This window comes from Penicillium riverlandense (genome assembly GCF_028828495.1).
Source record: "Penicillium riverlandense strain IBT 135883 chromosome Unknown utg000003l_segment0_segment0, whole genome shotgun sequence".
Lineage (NCBI taxonomy): Eukaryota > Fungi > Ascomycota > Eurotiomycetes > Eurotiales > Aspergillaceae > Penicillium > Penicillium riverlandense.
Genome location: NW_026643196.1, coordinates 4,873,918 through 4,889,905, shown reverse-complemented (window position 1 = coordinate 4,889,905; position 15,988 = coordinate 4,873,918). Strand labels below are relative to the sequence as shown.

Here is a 15,988-nt window from a genome sequence, read left to right as displayed (position 1 = left end):
TCCTCCGGCTATATCTTTTCCCAAAGAGAGCCACTACCGTCCTCGATTCCCTGGGCATTCATCTCGCGAAACCACTGCTCGGTAGTTCTGACCCTGTTAGGATGAATTTGGTCAAGCTGCTTGTAGTCTCTCTTGATTATCTCCTGGTTACGGCCGCAATGTTTCCAAAGATTCCAAAAGCCAGTAAAGTTCTGTCGGACCGTTATGAAAGCGGGGTCACTGGGATCAGAGTTGGAGCCACTTCCCAAGTTGGCAGCCATGCTCTCGAATACCCTCATCCGGAATAGGGATATTATGGAGGCAGTGAAAAAAAGGCGGAAGTATAACAAAGCTAAACAGATACGAGATGAATGGGCTCGCTAAGACTAAATCAGGGACTAGGAAAGTCAGGGGGTATTTGTAAATAGCCTTCAGAAGTTAGCAGGTAGGAAATAATTGTAATTTGGCTAGGTTGCAATTTGGCTGGGGAGGGCCCGACTTCTTTAGGTATGTGCAACCAGACCGTGCGGGGCTCTCCGATACTTGAGCTCTTAGATTCCGCACGTCATCTCCATTGTTACCACCACCACCACCATGACAGTCGACTCACTACGAGAGATCTCAGCCCATAACCTGCGTACTTTCAAGCGTCATTATGTCAACGAAATCTCTGGCTCCCTCGGTGACCTGGGCACGTTTCTCCCCATCGCCATAGCATTATCCGTCAACGGCACGGTCTCACTAGCCAGCACCCTCATCTTCTCCGGGGTATTCAACATTCTCACAGGCCTATTTTTTGGAATCCCACTCCCCGTCCAGCCCATGAAAGCCATCGCCGCCGTAGCCATCGCCCGGAATTTCAGCAACGGCGCCATCGCCGCAGCGGGGATCTTCGTCGGGGCTTGCATCCTCTTCTTCAGCATCACCGGCCTCCTGCGATGGTTCGCCGGCGTCATCCCCATCCCCGTCGTCAAGGGTATCCAAGTCGGCGCGGGTCTGTCGCTTGTTATCGCGGCTTGCGGCAACATGCTCGCCCCGCTCGGATGGATCGATCCGTCCTGGGCTGATAATCTGATCTGGGCTATCGTCGCATTCCTTACTCTTCTGATCACGAACGTCTACCGCAGATTCCCCTACGCGCTGATTGTTCTTGTCGTGGGACTCGTGTTCGCTATTATTCGCACTGGCGTAGCGGGCCATTTACCTGGCTTCACGATCTGGGCGCCGTATGCCCTCGTCCCCCGCCCTCATGATTGGCGCGTCGGTGCCGTGGACGCTGGGATTGGCCAGATCCCGCTGACGACGCTCAACTCCGTTGTTGCGGTGGTGCATTTAGCGAACGATCTGCTGCCCAACGTCAAAACTCCGTCGGTTACCCATGTCGGGCTCAGCGTCGCCGGCATGAACCTGCTGGGCTGCTGGTTCGGCGCAATGCCGGTCTGCCACGGGTCTGGCGGGTTGGCTGCGCAGTATCGCTTTGGTGCTCGTTCTGGTGCTAGTGTGATCTTTCTAGGTGTGCTGAAGCTTATTATCGGGTTCCTCTTTGGAGAGACGCTGCTTGATCTGCTGAAGCGGTTCCCCGCCGCTTTTCTCGGGGTTATGGTTATTGCTGCTGGCTTGGAACTCGTCAGTGTTGGCGAGAGCTTGAATACCTCCAGTGCCAGAGACTTGAGTCAGACTGACGATGGTGTTGACGAAGAGTCGCATCATTCTCTCCGACCGGGCCCCTCGGACGCAGAGCGCAAGCGTCGGTGGACTGTCATGATGGTGACTGTTGGGCTGCTGGTGGGATTCAAGAACGATGCTATTGGATTTATTGCCGGCATGTTGTGCCACTGGGCGTACGAAGTGCCGGCCTGGTGGGAGAAAAGACGCAACCGCGAGGGACTCCTTCATCTTTGATCTACTATAAGACTGTGATGCATATCAAACCCATTCATTCATTTTTGGCTAAGCGAAATCGTTACCCATGTCATGTCTTCGTTAAATGACCTCCGACACATCTACATCCGACTGCCTCAACAACCTCGCCCCGGTACTTGGATCCTCGTACTGCCTCGACTCCCTTGAATTCGACCCCTCCGTCAACGGATCACGCACGCGCTGCCCAGACGGCGTAGTCCCCAGATCCACCGACTCCCGATCTACAACATTCTCATCAGTATCCTGTGGAGCAGTCCCCCCGGCCTCAGGACCCCCATACGCCGTGCCGGCATCAAGACTCGTCGCGCCCGTAGCATCCTCATCATCCAAATCAGTGATACGCTTCACACCCCCAGCGGACGTCCCCGTCGGCTCAGGGAGAGCCAGCTGCTCCTGGCCCGTCCGGTCATAGCGACGCTCCTCCACGACGACGGGCTGGCCTAGGTCTTGGTGCGCTGTGCGCACGACGGTCGTCCCGTCGGGCTCGGTGTGCGAGGACGTTGTGTACCGGTGGCCGGTGGCGTTTGCTCCGTTGGTGGTGTTGGTCGTAGAGCTGTAGAAGTACGAAGAGCTGGCGTAGGAGTCGGACATCCTGGGGTACAGATGCGCCTGGTGGGATGTGGGAGCTGAGTAGATATAGCTGATTCAGTTTGTATGATCCCTAGCTTGATATCCTCTAGGTGGATTAGGAATTTGATATGTTAAATTTCCATTCAGCAGACAAGTCGCTCTTTATATATAGGAAAGTATGCTGTGGCAATTGCCGCCTTGACATCACGGCGGCGATGGAGGCGCGGTCGAGGCCGGATCAGCGCGGGGCGATAACCAATAATCGATAGCTGAACCCCCGATTGATTGTTACTGGAAAACCAAAAAGAACATCCCCCGCGTTCTCCCCTTCTCTTTATCCTCCCAACCATGTCCGGCCTCACCGACGCCCAAGTGGCCTCCTTCAACAGGAATGGATACCTGGTAGTCCCCGACTACCTCAGCAGCGCCGAGGTATCCTCACTGCTATCCGAGACCGAGTCCCTCCTCAACAGCTTCTCGCTAGAAGACCACCCGCTCACAAAATTCACAACCGGTGACTCAGGCGATGGCGATGCCCACGTCGGAGATGATTACTTCCTAAACTCTGGCGATAAAGTGCGCTTCTTCTTCGAACCAGATGCCTTCACCGACGAGCCCGACCCCCTCACGGGGCGGGCAGCACTACTCAAGCCCAAGCAGCAAGCCGTCAACAAGATCGGCCACTCATTGCACACGCTCTCCGCACCCTTCAAGGCCGTCTCGCTGACAGAGCGCAACGCGGCCGTCGCGCGCGATCTGGGATTCGTCGATCCGCGCGTGCTGCAGAGCATGCTTATCTGCAAGCAGCCGTCTATCGGTGGGGCAGTGCCCTCGCACCGCGACTCGGAGTTCCTGTACACGAACCCGCCGTCGGCGGTGGGCTGGTGGTTTGCGCTGCAGGATGCCGGGGCGGGGAATGGGACTTTGGGCTTTTGGAAGGGGTCGCATACCGGTGCGAAGGGTGGGGGTATTACTCGAAGGTTTGTGAGGAAGGCGGATGGGAAGGGGACGGAGTTTGTCAGTAATGAGGGCCCGAGCCTGCCGAGGGGGATGGATGAGGAGAAGAAGGGTGAGCCTGAAGAGGAGAATCTGGAGATTGTCGATGTGAAGGCGGGTTCGCTGGTGCTTATTCATGGGAATGTGCTGCACAAGAGTGAGAAGAATACAAGCTCGCGCAGCCGGTATGCCTATACCTTCCATGTTATTGAGGGTGCGGAGGGGTGGGAGTATGATGAGCGGAATTGGTTGCAGCCGCCGGAGACCGGCTTTTCGAAACTGTACTCATGAGAACATGAAAGATCATGCTTGTTGATAGATGTAGATAGGTAGTCAATATAAACTTTTCTCTATGCTTCTGTACAATGTCAAATGGCCCGCCATGTACACCAACCAGACCCGGAAATAACGCCGAAGCCAGAAATGATAGTTATCGCATGCAATCCATCCGTCCATCCATCACGTCACCTTCAGCATATCCAACATGCCCTTGGTCTGGCACGCCTGCTGTGCCATTTCCACTTCATCGCGCACGCGCCGGTGCAGGCGTTCCACTAGTTTATCAATCGCGACAGACTGGCCCAGGTTGCCTGAATAGATATCTAACAAGTTCATGGCGACCTCAACAGAGAGATCCACTAGGCGCGGCTCGCGGATGTTCTTGTGGATCCATTGCAGCACAGGCTCCAGAGTGATTTCGTCGCGATTCCGCAATGCGGCGCGCAGGGCGGAGCGGTGGCGCAGTGCCGTGAGAAGAGTGAGCTGTGCCGTCTTGTCGGTAGATGCGAGGACCTGGTCCAAGGCAGCCGAGTAACGGGCCTTGCGCAGATCGTTCTCCCAGGGCTGCTCCTTCTTACGGCGTTTGCGATCTTGGCCTTCAATGACAATATCTGTACCTTCTCCGATGAAATCCCGTCCTCGGAGTCGCTTGTCCCAGCCTGATCCGCGCGCCTTTTGCTTCTTTGCTACTTGCCGGTCGTGCTCCTCCAGCTTGCCCTCCAGCAGGGCTTGTATTTCCTTCCGGCGCTCGCGCTCTTTGATCTTCTGCTGTCCAGACAGACGGGTTTTGATAGACAAAAGGCCGGACTGCATACCAACAGCGATGTGCTTGTCCTCGTAGTCCGTCCCAGACGTAATAACACTCAGCGACAGAATGGGCGATGGGTATTTCGATCCAGAGACAGTGTTCCACCCGGTCGTCTCAAACACCTTCATGTGTCCGTCCAGAGCACCACTCAGCAAGCGCTCGCCATTTGACGCAAGCGCCAGCGAGGTGACTGTCTTCTGGTGGCTCTGGATCATATGGAGTGGCTTGCCAGCCACGATATCGAGCACCGCAATCTTATTATCGGCAGAGGCTAACACCGTCGTCCCCGCGGGCATGGGCAAGACATTTTCGATCGGTGAGCCCATCTTGAACGTCATGGCCGCACGGCTGGCCACACGCGGATCCCACAATCGGACCGTGCGATCGTAAGAACCAGAGACCACGAGGCCCGACGAAGCCATCGAGCCAGGCATGAACGCACCGCTGCGCACGTAGTCGCCATGGCCCACGAAGGTGCGCGCACTGCTTTCCGATGGCAGATCCCACAGTCGCACGGTGCGATCATCACTCGTCGTAAAGACAGACGTCGGGTCGCTTGGCGAAAACTTGCTCACCCACACGGGCTGCTTGTGGTCCTTCCAGGTCTTCAGGATGGCTCGAGACTTGACGTCAAACACCTGCACCGCGCCGGTGTCGTCACCCGTCACTACTACACGGCCATCAGGTCGCACGTCCGTTCCGCGCACTGTATCATCGAACCGGGTGATTGTGCGCAGCAATTTTCGGGTTCGGATGGAATAGATTTGGACTCGAGCGCCCGTTGTCACGGTGAAGATATCGGGCGGTTGTGTGAGAGACGGGAATGCCGCGGCAGACGAAGGGATAGAGGGCTGGGTAATGAGATTGACGGGACCATTGGCGGGCGAGGGAATCAGCAGGGGATTTTTGAAGGTGCGCCAGTACTGCTGCTCGGGGGTAAGACGGGTGGAGGGCAGCGAGGCGAGCTTGACCTGCGGTAGAGGCAGAACGGGTGCCGCCATGGTGAAGGATGTCTATTGCTCGGGGGCTGACTTGAATGAGCAACAAGAATATTATCTGGAGCCCTGGCTGGGCATGGTCGTCGTCGGAGTTGGTTGAAGCTCATCTTTTTTTTCTGCCAAAAAAGCGGGCCCGTAGGCGGTGTAGTTCTGCCAGTGGGAAGTGGCTATGAACAACTTTGAGTGTCAACCATCTATACATCCCCCATCGCGATTCCGTCTTCATAATAACGGTGGGATTGTTAGGTACTGGCTATATTATTGCATATGTTAGATTTCATGGATTCTGACAGCCTGTACATGGTGATCCACTATAAATTATTGACGGCTGCCAGACTCCATTCTTGACGTATGTCCGCCCTACGGGGAGCCCGCGTTGCGGACATGACCTGAATCAAGCCTACAACTCGACCAGCAAATACCACGACCCGCTCTCCTGGTCACTACAAGTATAGGTGCCAAGAAATTTCCCGAGAGGCCTTGACCAGGCTTCCGAGTTCTTTTTAAATAGCAACGTCGCGAGTACCCACCGGGCAGTGATGCAGGGGATGGAAGCGTTAGCTACACCATCTCGAGCTGTTTCGTTGGTCGCCGAGCGTCAGTATTTGCTGTGCGGCCATCCCGATAATCGTCATAGCAATCCGGTGGAGAACGACAGCGGGCAGCCGCCGAACAGCCCACGGTCACAATCTGGTTGAAACAGGATTCATAGGGCCATTAAACCCGATCTACGCGCCTGGGCCAGTCGCCAATCATTGCTCCAATTGTGGTGGCCAGCTCGGGAATGCCTGGAGTGGTGGATCACGGTGGCTGGGGCTCCGATCGAGAGCTGACGCTGCCGATCCACTCCATTCCCCCTTCCGACAGAGTATGTGTGTGTGACGAGGAGATCAAGCAGAATGTGTTGTTCTTGTGGCTATTCTTTTCTCTTCTCTGTTGCGGTGGGTAGAAAAGAGAAAAAGAAGCAAAGAACTGCCGTGTCGATCTGTTTACTCACGATCATACACTCGTCACGTACGGTAATATTAGTGGGGCAGGGCCAGGAACACCGCCTAATTCGATCCCAGCCACCGTAAATACCATGACACAATCATTCCACAGCTTATCAGCTATCGTCTTTCCCAGCCTGCCTTTTTCTTCTTCTTCTCCCTCTTCTTCCCCATCCCTGCGTCTCACTTGCTTTTCATCTCTGCTTCTCAACACTCCCTGATTTACCCTGTGAGACATCCCTTCATGCTGGCTGCCAGCGGGCTCGTCTCGTCCACTCTTTCCCTGTCCTAGCTCTCGTTCCTCGACTGTGGACGCGATAAGGAAGCAATCAAGGGATTGTCCTCGAACCACCCCTCCATCGACCATGGCCACCAACAAGCTCACCAAGGTCAACCATGCGGCCGGCATCTTCGCCGACATGTCGGTCGACGGGCCGCCCATCGGCACCCTCGTTGCCATCATTGATCGCGCGAAGAATCTACCCAATCGCAAGACCATGGGGAAGCAAAACCCCTACTGCGCTGCACGACTTGGCAAGGAAGCAAAGAAGACTGCAACAGATATGCGAGGTGGACAAACCCCGAGATGGTATGTGGTAGATCCCCCATTTTCTTAGGACAAGACTAACTGATGACACTAGGGACTTTGAACTACGCTTCACCGTACACGAGTCCCCGGACTACTTCAAACTGAAGGTTTCCGTGTTCAACGACGACAAAAGGACTGACCTGATTGGTGAAACCTGGGTTGACTTGCACAACTTGATCATCCCAGGAGGAAGCCAGAATGACCACTGGCATACGCTGCAATGCCGGGGCAGATATGCTGGAGAGATTCGGATCGAGATGACCTATTATGACACCCGCGAGCAGGATGAGATGGTCATTGAGCGACGAAAGGTGGCAGCGGAGAGAGTTCAGGGGAAGCCTGCCAGCTTATCCGGACCGGGTTCCTCGGGCGTGTCCGGCCCTCGTCAATTGGAAAAGGTCAAGCGACGTCCTTTGCCAACCGATCCAACAGGAGCTCCTGCAAGACCGGCCACCCTTGAGAAAACTCAATCTGCTCCGCCACCGTTGCATCACCCAATACCGTCACGGCCCGTCGTGAAGGAGCATACCAGCTCCATGCCTCCCGTCGGGGGTTCAGATAGTCTTCCTCATGCTCCGAGACACGCAGAGCCTCTTTATGACGCACCACCTTATAGCGCCTCGTCGGCCAGTCTCCCCCCTCCTCGAGGCGGATACGATGCGCCAGAAGATTACCACGATATTCCACAACCGGCTCCAATGCTTCCTCCGGCAGGAATGATTCGTCGAACTGCGCAGGAACTTCCCTATCCCTCCGACACCCCGTTTGACTCTCGTCCGCAAGAGCCACCAAATCATCATGACTTTGGGCCCCCTCGAGACTACCGGCCTTCCCCGCATGAGATGGATGGGCATGCGAGGAATTTTTATGAGCCCGGGTCTCGAAGTCACGGTGGTACAGGGCATACGGACCAACCCTACCACCCTGAAAACAATCAATATGGTGCAATCACAAACCATTCGCCGCAAGCACCTCCAGGCTACGGTCATGAACTGCCGCCCTCTGATTTTGGCCGTCCCACTTCCTCTTCGGGGCCGGCAGACGATTCTCGGTATCACTTGCAGAATGCCAGACAGTACCATCCAGAGTACGCGAATATGCAGCCACGTGTCGAGGATGAAGAAGAGGATGGGCCCCCTCCTCCACCACCCGTTCATCGATCTCGGATGGCACAGCCAGCCAGGTCGCTTGTCGGACCACCAGCCGGATCTCCTTTCACACGTTACCCTCCTGACTACGTCGGTCAGTCAAGATCACAACCAAATCCTATGCCACTCAACATATCGCCGTCTTCAGGCCGAGGAGTCCCCCAAGACATGCCTCCAGTTGAGGATGGCGCAGTCATGCCACCCAGTCTAGTGGCAGGGTATGATCCTATAATAGCCGATGACGAGTCCGAGCGGGCAATTCACGAAAGGCGGGCAATCCATAGACGCAGTTCGCACTTTGACGACGAGATGATGATTTCTCAAGCAGCCTCATCCGCGCCCGTAACGGCACCAATGACGTACGGAGCTCCCATTCATCCTTTGCGGACATCTCCACAGCCCGTGAATGAGCGACCCACTTCCAGCAGAGGCGGATCAGCCAGTCCAGACACACGGACTGTGACTCGGAAATCAGTCAGTCCGCAGCCGCCATCCATCAGTGACCGTGGTAGCAATTCCTCCATTCCATACTCTCCCGACTCCTTCAATGCCCTGAATCCCAAAAGTTCCCGTGCAGGAAGCCGAGACCTTTCACCCGCATACGACTCTCCCACTAAAGCGCGGGCTGAAAGCGAACCACCTCAGCACACTGGGCCCATCATTGGTGACGATGGCCGCGAGATTGATCCGTCAGACCATCTACCCACGGATACCTGGGCCCCTGAGCCGGAGAAGAAGAACCGCAAGCCTGAGGTCATCATCCGCTTCAAGCATTCGGCAAGGCCAAGCTCCCGGGATAATGAATCTTCTTCCCGCAATGCCGGACCACCGCGCGTGGGATTCAAGAGCGTTCCCGACACAGGTAAACGGTACACGCCGAGCCACATCCGCGCAAGTCCGGATCCTGTCGAGCGAACTCAACCCCGTGGAGGGGAGAGCTATGAAAACTACACACACAGTCGTGGCTACAGTACCTCAACCTCCACCCCGACTCACCGACCTACCTCTTCCCACCGAAGTTCCGTATCTCCAACGCCAGGCTCTCATTCCTCGATCTACGACTACAACCATGGGCCCTCGACCCCGTCAAAGGTCCCTCCCCCAACCTACCCCGTCATGCCCAGTAATCCGAACAGCGGCCACCCAAGCATGGATGCTCTCAGTCGAGAACTTCAGAGCATCAACATTGGGTCAGCGGGATGCAGCCCCGGGCGTGGTGCGACTCGAAAGTATGCGCCCAGGCCGTCGGTCACCATGGGCTATGCCAACTAAAGAAAGTTATACGAGTATGTATTTGATGATGTATGTGTGGGCACGATGTTTTGATTAATGGCCATTGATATCCCGGCTTTCTGGTCATGTTTTGATTTTGCATTTGGGTTTTTTTTCTATCTTCCTGGTTTGGCGTTAATGGCGGGCCCTTCGTCTTTTGATTTGTGATCTGTTCATTACCACTACTTGGCATTACTCTGTATTTTTTATTCCTAGCGCATATCAGGGTTTCAAGCATTCTGCTTTCAATATATTAAATGCTGCAGTTTGATTGGGTCAAGACTTTTAGATCAAGCCCATGTTTCCAATGCTGGTTGTATGCCAGGTGCCACTTTAGGGCTAGCGTGCTCACACATGGAACATCAATCCGGGAAAGTGATGTGCTGACCATCTGAACCTCGACAAAATCAATGTGTCACTGAGAAACCTAAATAAACACAGGCCTATGTTTAATCTAGTTTATGTTGTGTCTCTATGCTATATTGTTGTTCAAGTAATATGTGTACTAGTAAGCGTGGATTTGTGCCACATGCCAATGGACGTCGAGTCATTCAAAACTTATATTCTTCAGCCATCTTCTTTTGGTCAAGCAATGATGTTTAGATATCCGAACACTCGACTCTTGCAAAAAGATGTATAAATGTTCTTCCAGCGGCTTCCTGGAAATGGCCGTCTCATGTAGGCGTCAAGCATAGATGTTGGATCCCAAAATGGCAGAGGAAGGGAGGAACCTCTTCGAAATCTTGCAGGATAACAAACAATTGAAATGTAAGTGAAGGAAACTTCCTGCAAAAACTGTATAGTATAAATTGCCTCGCTTAACCACACGGTTCCCCCCGTCACTCCTACTCTCCTCTTCTTCTTCTCACTGGCTGCCCTTCACCTTCTCCCACCCATCATCTATCCTCCTCCACCCCGACAACTAGAGCCAAGTTTCATTGCATCTCGACAGATCACCTCTCGGTTGAACTTGTCTGATCCTCTTCTTCTTCTGATATTGCTGAACTGCGCCACCTTCAATCCGGTCGTCATGTCCGGTCAAATTAATGGGATACCGTCCCAGAACTTGGCCCTGCCCTCCTTCTCTAATTTGGAAAGGGGGAGCAACGAGCACAGCGGCTCCAGGTAAGTCTACAAAATAGTCATTGGGAGTGGCTATGTATTCCCCGGCCTGCTTTGACTTGTCCTGCTTCATCTTGCGGCCAGTCGCTTTGACATTCAACATTCCTAACGGATGCTAACTCTATATGATATGCACCGAGAAAGACTCTCTACCGCCCTTCCTTACAGAACTGAAAGCCCACACCCAAACAGTTTGAACCCTGCACCAAGCAGCACCCCAACCGTGGCATCACACACCTCTGCACCCGCCCCTGCTAGCACTGTGCATATTTCTGCTTCACAGGACCACGAGAATGGCGCACAGGCGCACTACCCCTGGCATGATACCGGCGAGCAGCTTGACTCTGGTCATACAAGCGCCGAGAGCCTGCGGGTCCGATACATACAGGAGAACCCGTTCCAGAACCCGGATCCTGCCACCAACCAAGCCACTGCTGGTCCGGAACCTTCCATGCGCACTCCTCCACAGACTCCAGGCGCAGGAGCAAACAATCTTCCCGCCTCGAGTGGACTTCACGATCCCTCCGCTTGTGTAAGTCCGCTTCTCCTTTTCTTCCCTTTAAGAGTCCGTCCTCTTTTCCCTTGTGATTCTTTTTCCTTTCACCACGCAAGAAATAAGGCTAACACACGAAAATAGGATATTTCGCAGAGCACTTCACAGAAGACTGCTTCCAAAAAGTCTTCTTTGCCGCGAACTGCTTCCCAAAACAGTGGAACCCAGCTCCAGAACTGGCTGTGTGAGTTCTCGACTCCCTGCCTCATGACCCCATCGCCAGATGGGATGCACTTCCGCAAAGTGGTGTCGCATGTCTTCGGCCGCAACAAGGCCTCAACCAAGCTCTTCCCACCGAGCGTATGGGTGCATTACTGCCGGAAGCACTACCAGCGTGCCAGATACAGGGCCGACCAATGGCCATTCACGCAGTGCGAGCTGCTCGTCGAATCACTCAACCGGATGCAGACGTGGGGAGGCGTGGAGAGCTTCGAGTTGATTCTTCGGCGCCGTGAGATGTTGCGGGTGGACAATGGGGACGACAGCTCCGACAATGCGAGAGCGTCCAAGACCTCAAAGAAGGCACCGAGTGGACGCAAGAACCCCACGGCGATCATTGCGCCAGTGCCAGACTGGCTTCGCGCGCACGTGGGCCGAGACAAGACCTTTGAGGATATTCGCCAGATCGTCTCCCGGATCCGCCAGCATCTGCTGATGGTCCGTGACGCCGAGCGAGCCCGGAGCGTCCAGCAGTCGACTGACGGCCCAGCAACCGCCAATGGTTCGCAGCACGGCGTTCCGTACCGACGAGGCGGTATGGCGGCTGCTGCTGCTGCTGCCGCCGCTGCCACGACCGGCACTGCGAATTCGAACAATAACGGCACCGGCAGCCACCGTCGCCAGCAGGCGAGCCGCGTTCGGTTCCCGGACATCGAAGTTCTGCCAACCTTCCGGCCTTGGGTGCTCGATGCAGCGCTCCAGGAGAGGGGCAGCGGCGAGCACCCAAGTGAGCACGAGGGCGCGAATGGACATGTCCGGGGTGAAACCGGCCGGCTGGGTCATGGCGACGAGGCCGATGCCCCGGGTGCCCACGATGGAGAAACCATGGTCCCCGGACCAGACCTTGCAGATCTTCCGGAATCTCAGAATAGGACCTCTCGGAGGCTGTTCTTGCGAATTTCGAAGCGCGGGTCTGTCAAGAAACCCAGAGACCGTGGGGACTTCTGAGTGGGCTGGTAATGGCGGAGGTGGGCGAGGGTCTGGGAGAGGGTGGAGCGTCTGGGCCTGAGGGCCTCGTGTTGGAGGAGTGTCGGGGGGGTTAGGTACGATTTGGTTGATGAATGAAATATTGCGCACGCCGCTTCTATTATTTAGTAGACAGGCCTATCGAGTAGTGGTTGTAAAGATCTTAGTACTTGTAGAAACCATATATTCATGTAGACAAAAATGAAAAATGCTCCGTAGAATGTGAGACGTCCTGTATAGAAGAAAAACACGCTTGCTATCAAAGCATTAAAATGTAACAACTCCGAGTCACAGAGAAGGTATTAGAGGAAGTAAAGGGACAACGAGGATGGTATATGGTCATGATCGTCCTCGACGCCAAAGCGAAACACCAGCACTCTAGCTGGCCACAGCCAGCTGGGCCACGAGATCCGATGCCACATCAAGGAAAGGGTAAGGGCTGGTGACTTCCTTTTCCTTGTTCTTGAGGCGTTTGCTGATGGGATGCCATTCGGAATCGCTGTCGGCGCGGATGACGTTCTGGTAGCCATCGCATTTGAAATCGACCATGTAGTTGTTTTCTTCTAGCTGATACAGCTGGATATCCACAAAGACCCAGACTCCATGCGAGATCCGCGGGAGACCGGCTTTCTGTGAGGCCGAGGAAGGACCGGATCCACTGCCGCTTTCCATGCCCAACGATGGGCTTTGGCCTTCGGTAGGGGAAGCAATACTTGCAATATTGAAACGACGTCGCAACTCCTCGAGGTCGCTGCGGCTGTTGTAGACACTAGTGGAGGCTCCGGGGGCTGTGATGCCTTCTTTCAATAGACGGGCGCGGATGAACCATGGATCCTTGGGGATGTAATAATCCGAGGGAAGGTCGGGATACTTGTTCTGTAAGGACTTGGGGCTGTCCGAGGGGGTGCTTGCATCGGGTCCTATTTGCGAGCCTGTTGGGTGTCAGTGAGCAGTTTACGAAGAAAGGAAGAACCAAGACTTACCAGAATCAATAGGCTGAATATCCCAGACTCCACCCTGTGCAGCAATTGCGCGATACAGGTACAGCATCGCCTCGTAGGGCTGATTTCGCGACCTGATGCCGAACTGCCACTTGCGGGATCTCTTCTGTGGGCCAGGTACGGGATGTGTCGTTGGTGGCTCCAAACGCAACGTGTCCAAGTCAATAACGCTACGAGCGTGCGGCTTCAAAGCTCGAGCGGTCGCAGCTTGTTCCTCAGGCGAACGCTCCCGGTAGCCACCTTGGCCGTCCTCCTCGAACCGTGCCTCGTGTTGCTGCTCTTCGAGGAATTTATTGCGAGCTCGCTGTTCCCGGTCGCGGTGCTCCATGAGTTGATCATGGACATACGGTAAGCTCGTCGGTAAGATACGGACGTGACTGATGCGAAAGTCATCGGTATCATTCTGCGGGGACTCCTGAGGACGACGTGAAGCACTTGGGGTCCGAGTCGGAGTGACAACTGGGGCGTCCCGCGCCTGCGCATGATACGCCGCATGAGCACGGTCTGCCGGTGGAGGACTTGTAGGCTGCTTCTTTTGGGGAGTGGGCTTAACATTTTGGTCCATCAAGTTGTCCTCCGTCGGGGCTATCACAAATCAGTCAAGAACAAATTGTTTCAATAATTCCGAAAACTCACAGCTGGTTTGCATCATTTCATTCTCGACGATGATGAAGAAAGCATCTTTGATTGCACTGGGCTCTGTATGCCGTAAAGCATCTTCAATATCTTCCCTGCCGTATCCCATGCTTCGTTCGAGCTTTGACACGGCAACCTGATGAATCTTCTGCTGGGCGGGCAGCGGCTTTCCCGGCGCAAGTTTGGGAGCATCAATTGACTTGTATGGTTCTACGCCCGTCGCAATGAATTCTTCTGTGGGTGGCTCAAGATACTTGGGCAGGTTTTTGCAAAACCACGGGTCCTGCCGAATGTCGGGGATCGTGATTCTGTGAACCGGGTGAACCTGAAGCATCGCCCGGATCAACCGAGCAGCCCCAGAGGAGACATACCCCGGCAGGTGGAAGTTGCCGGCGGCAATCTTCTTGAACAGGGCGGGAATGTAGTCGTCGTCAAATGGCAGCCGGCCCACCAATAGCACGTACAATATCACACCGCAGCTCCAGACATCGACCTCGGGACCGGCGTAGAGCTTGCCGGAGATCACCTCCGGGGCGGCATAGTTCGGACTACCGCAGCTTGTCTTGAGGAAATTGCCATCCGTCATGATATTGCTTAGTCCGAAATCAGCAATCTTGACGTTCTTCTCGCTATCGATCAGGAGGTTCTCTGGCTTCAGGTCGCGGTGCACAATTTTGTGTCGGTGGCAGTATTCCACGGCGCAGATAATTTGCTGAAAGAATTTTCGGGCCTCATCGTCGTGGCATTTTCCCTTTCGCACGAGGTAGTCGAACAGCTCCCGCTCGGCGTACTCCAGCACCATCACAATATCGGTTTTGGTAGCGATGACCGTGTATCTAGTGGGGAAGAAATCAGTTAGTCAGGAGCTTCAAGACGTAATCCCAGGGTGCGTACAATTTGATGATGTGTGGGTGCCGCAGCAATTGCAGGTACTGAATCTCCCGCTCCACGCGACCGACCATGTCTCGGGACAACAGCTTGCGACGAGAGATGATTTTCAGAGCGACTTGACGTCCACTTGGTTGGTGGATCGCCAATTTCACTTTTCCGAAGGATCCCTCGCCCAGGATCTTGATCGTTTTGTACTGGTCGAGGCGCTGCATGTCCCGCATGGTAGCCGGTGACTGTGTCGGGGCATCGGCTTTGCCGGGCGGGCGCGAGGGTGGCGGCATGGCCATGGCGGAAGGGTTGGAACTGGCAGGCGGCGGCCTGCTGGTGTTTTCACGCGTACGATCAGAGGGAAAAGGGATGGAGAGGTCTTCCTCGTCCAGTGCGGCGGCCATGATGGAGAGGACAGCGTGACGTGATTGATTTTCGGGACCGGTCCACCGGGGCTACTGCCTGTGCCGACCGTGGTTCTCGATTTTTCCTTCGCTGGGAAAAAATAGCACTCAGGGCATTTCCAAACGCCAATCAGTTAAGCAGTCTCGACCCTCCCCACAACAGAGCCGAAGGTGGAGCTGGACAGCTGATAGGAAAAAAAAAGGCCGCTGAGACGGGCGGGGCGGAATGGAGGGGTGGACGGGTGGATGGGTGGACTGTTCACCGAGATGAGGTGAAGGCCAAAGAAGGAGAGGGGCGATTGAGGAGACACGCGGAAAGAACAAGCCATGCACTCAATCTCGGGGCAGAGAAGATGTTGGAGGTGTTCTCGAGTCTGGGGTGAAGTTGGCCAGCAGCTGGAGGACCGTGGGATGAAGTCATGCCTGAGGCAGGAAAGATGACTCAGCATCGTGGAAAGGAAACCGCAGTACGACGCGATCGGGAGTATATGATCGGATTTTGGGATTGATGGGCATTTCCTTCACCAAATGAATCCTCACGCAAGGCCTAGGGTCGATACCGGTATGTGCTGTCTAGTCTCGGAAATATCCCCTATCAAACGATTCTCTTTCGATTCAACAGAGCCATAGACGTTGAGAGATAGAATATATATAGTG

General features: G+C 54.8%; 7 protein-coding genes across 7 annotated transcripts; 4 read left to right on the top strand and 3 right to left on the bottom strand.

The window, feature by feature from the left end:
- Positions 1-573: 573 nt before the first annotated feature.
- Positions 574-1,881, top strand: N7474_005610 (putative sulfate/molybdate transporter; the record flags this gene model as incomplete). The annotated part of the gene is made up of 1 exon (XM_057197025.1): positions 574-1,881. One exon carries the CDS (start codon positions 574-576, stop codon positions 1,879-1,881), a length of 1,308 nt encoding a protein of 435 aa, XP_057054421.1.
- Positions 1,882-1,962: 81 nt separating this feature from the next.
- N7474_005609 (uncharacterized protein) lies at positions 1,963-2,493 on the bottom strand (the record flags this gene model as incomplete). The annotated part of the gene is made up of 1 exon (XM_057197024.1): positions 1,963-2,493. The coding sequence occupies one exon, from the start codon at positions 2,491-2,493 to the stop codon at positions 1,963-1,965; it is 531 nt and encodes a 176-aa protein (XP_057054420.1).
- A 327-nt stretch (positions 2,494-2,820) lies between these two features.
- Positions 2,821-3,759, top strand: N7474_005608 (phytanoyl-CoA dioxygenase family protein; the record flags this gene model as incomplete). Its single annotated transcript, XM_057197023.1, has 1 exon — positions 2,821-3,759. The coding sequence occupies one exon, from the start codon at positions 2,821-2,823 to the stop codon at positions 3,757-3,759; it is 939 nt and encodes a 312-aa protein (XP_057054419.1).
- A 168-nt stretch (positions 3,760-3,927) lies between these two features.
- Positions 3,928-5,556, bottom strand: N7474_005607 (snoRNA-binding rRNA-processing protein UTP15; the record flags this gene model as incomplete). The annotated part of the gene is made up of 1 exon (XM_057197022.1): positions 3,928-5,556. One exon carries the CDS (start codon positions 5,554-5,556, stop codon positions 3,928-3,930), a length of 1,629 nt encoding a protein of 542 aa, XP_057054418.1.
- Positions 5,557-6,907: 1,351 nt separating this feature from the next.
- Positions 6,908-9,551, top strand: N7474_005606 (uncharacterized protein; the record flags this gene model as incomplete). Its single annotated transcript, XM_057197021.1, has 2 exons — positions 6,908-7,131; positions 7,184-9,551. 2 exons carry the CDS (start codon positions 6,908-6,910, stop codon positions 9,549-9,551), a joined length of 2,592 nt encoding a protein of 863 aa, XP_057054417.1.
- A 1,882-nt stretch (positions 9,552-11,433) lies between these two features.
- On the top strand, positions 11,434-12,393 carry N7474_005605 (putative pathogenicity factor; the record flags this gene model as incomplete). The annotated part of the gene is made up of 1 exon (XM_057197020.1): positions 11,434-12,393. One exon carries the CDS (start codon positions 11,434-11,436, stop codon positions 12,391-12,393), a length of 960 nt encoding a protein of 319 aa, XP_057054416.1.
- Positions 12,394-12,789: 396 nt separating this feature from the next.
- N7474_005604 (serine/threonine-protein kinase) lies at positions 12,790-15,331 on the bottom strand (the record flags this gene model as incomplete). The annotated part of the gene is made up of 4 exons (XM_057197019.1): positions 12,790-13,343; positions 13,395-13,997; positions 14,049-14,884; positions 14,943-15,331. The coding sequence occupies 4 exons, from the start codon at positions 15,329-15,331 to the stop codon at positions 12,790-12,792; spliced, it is 2,382 nt and encodes a 793-aa protein (XP_057054415.1).
- Between the last annotated feature and the right edge of the window lie 657 nt (positions 15,332-15,988).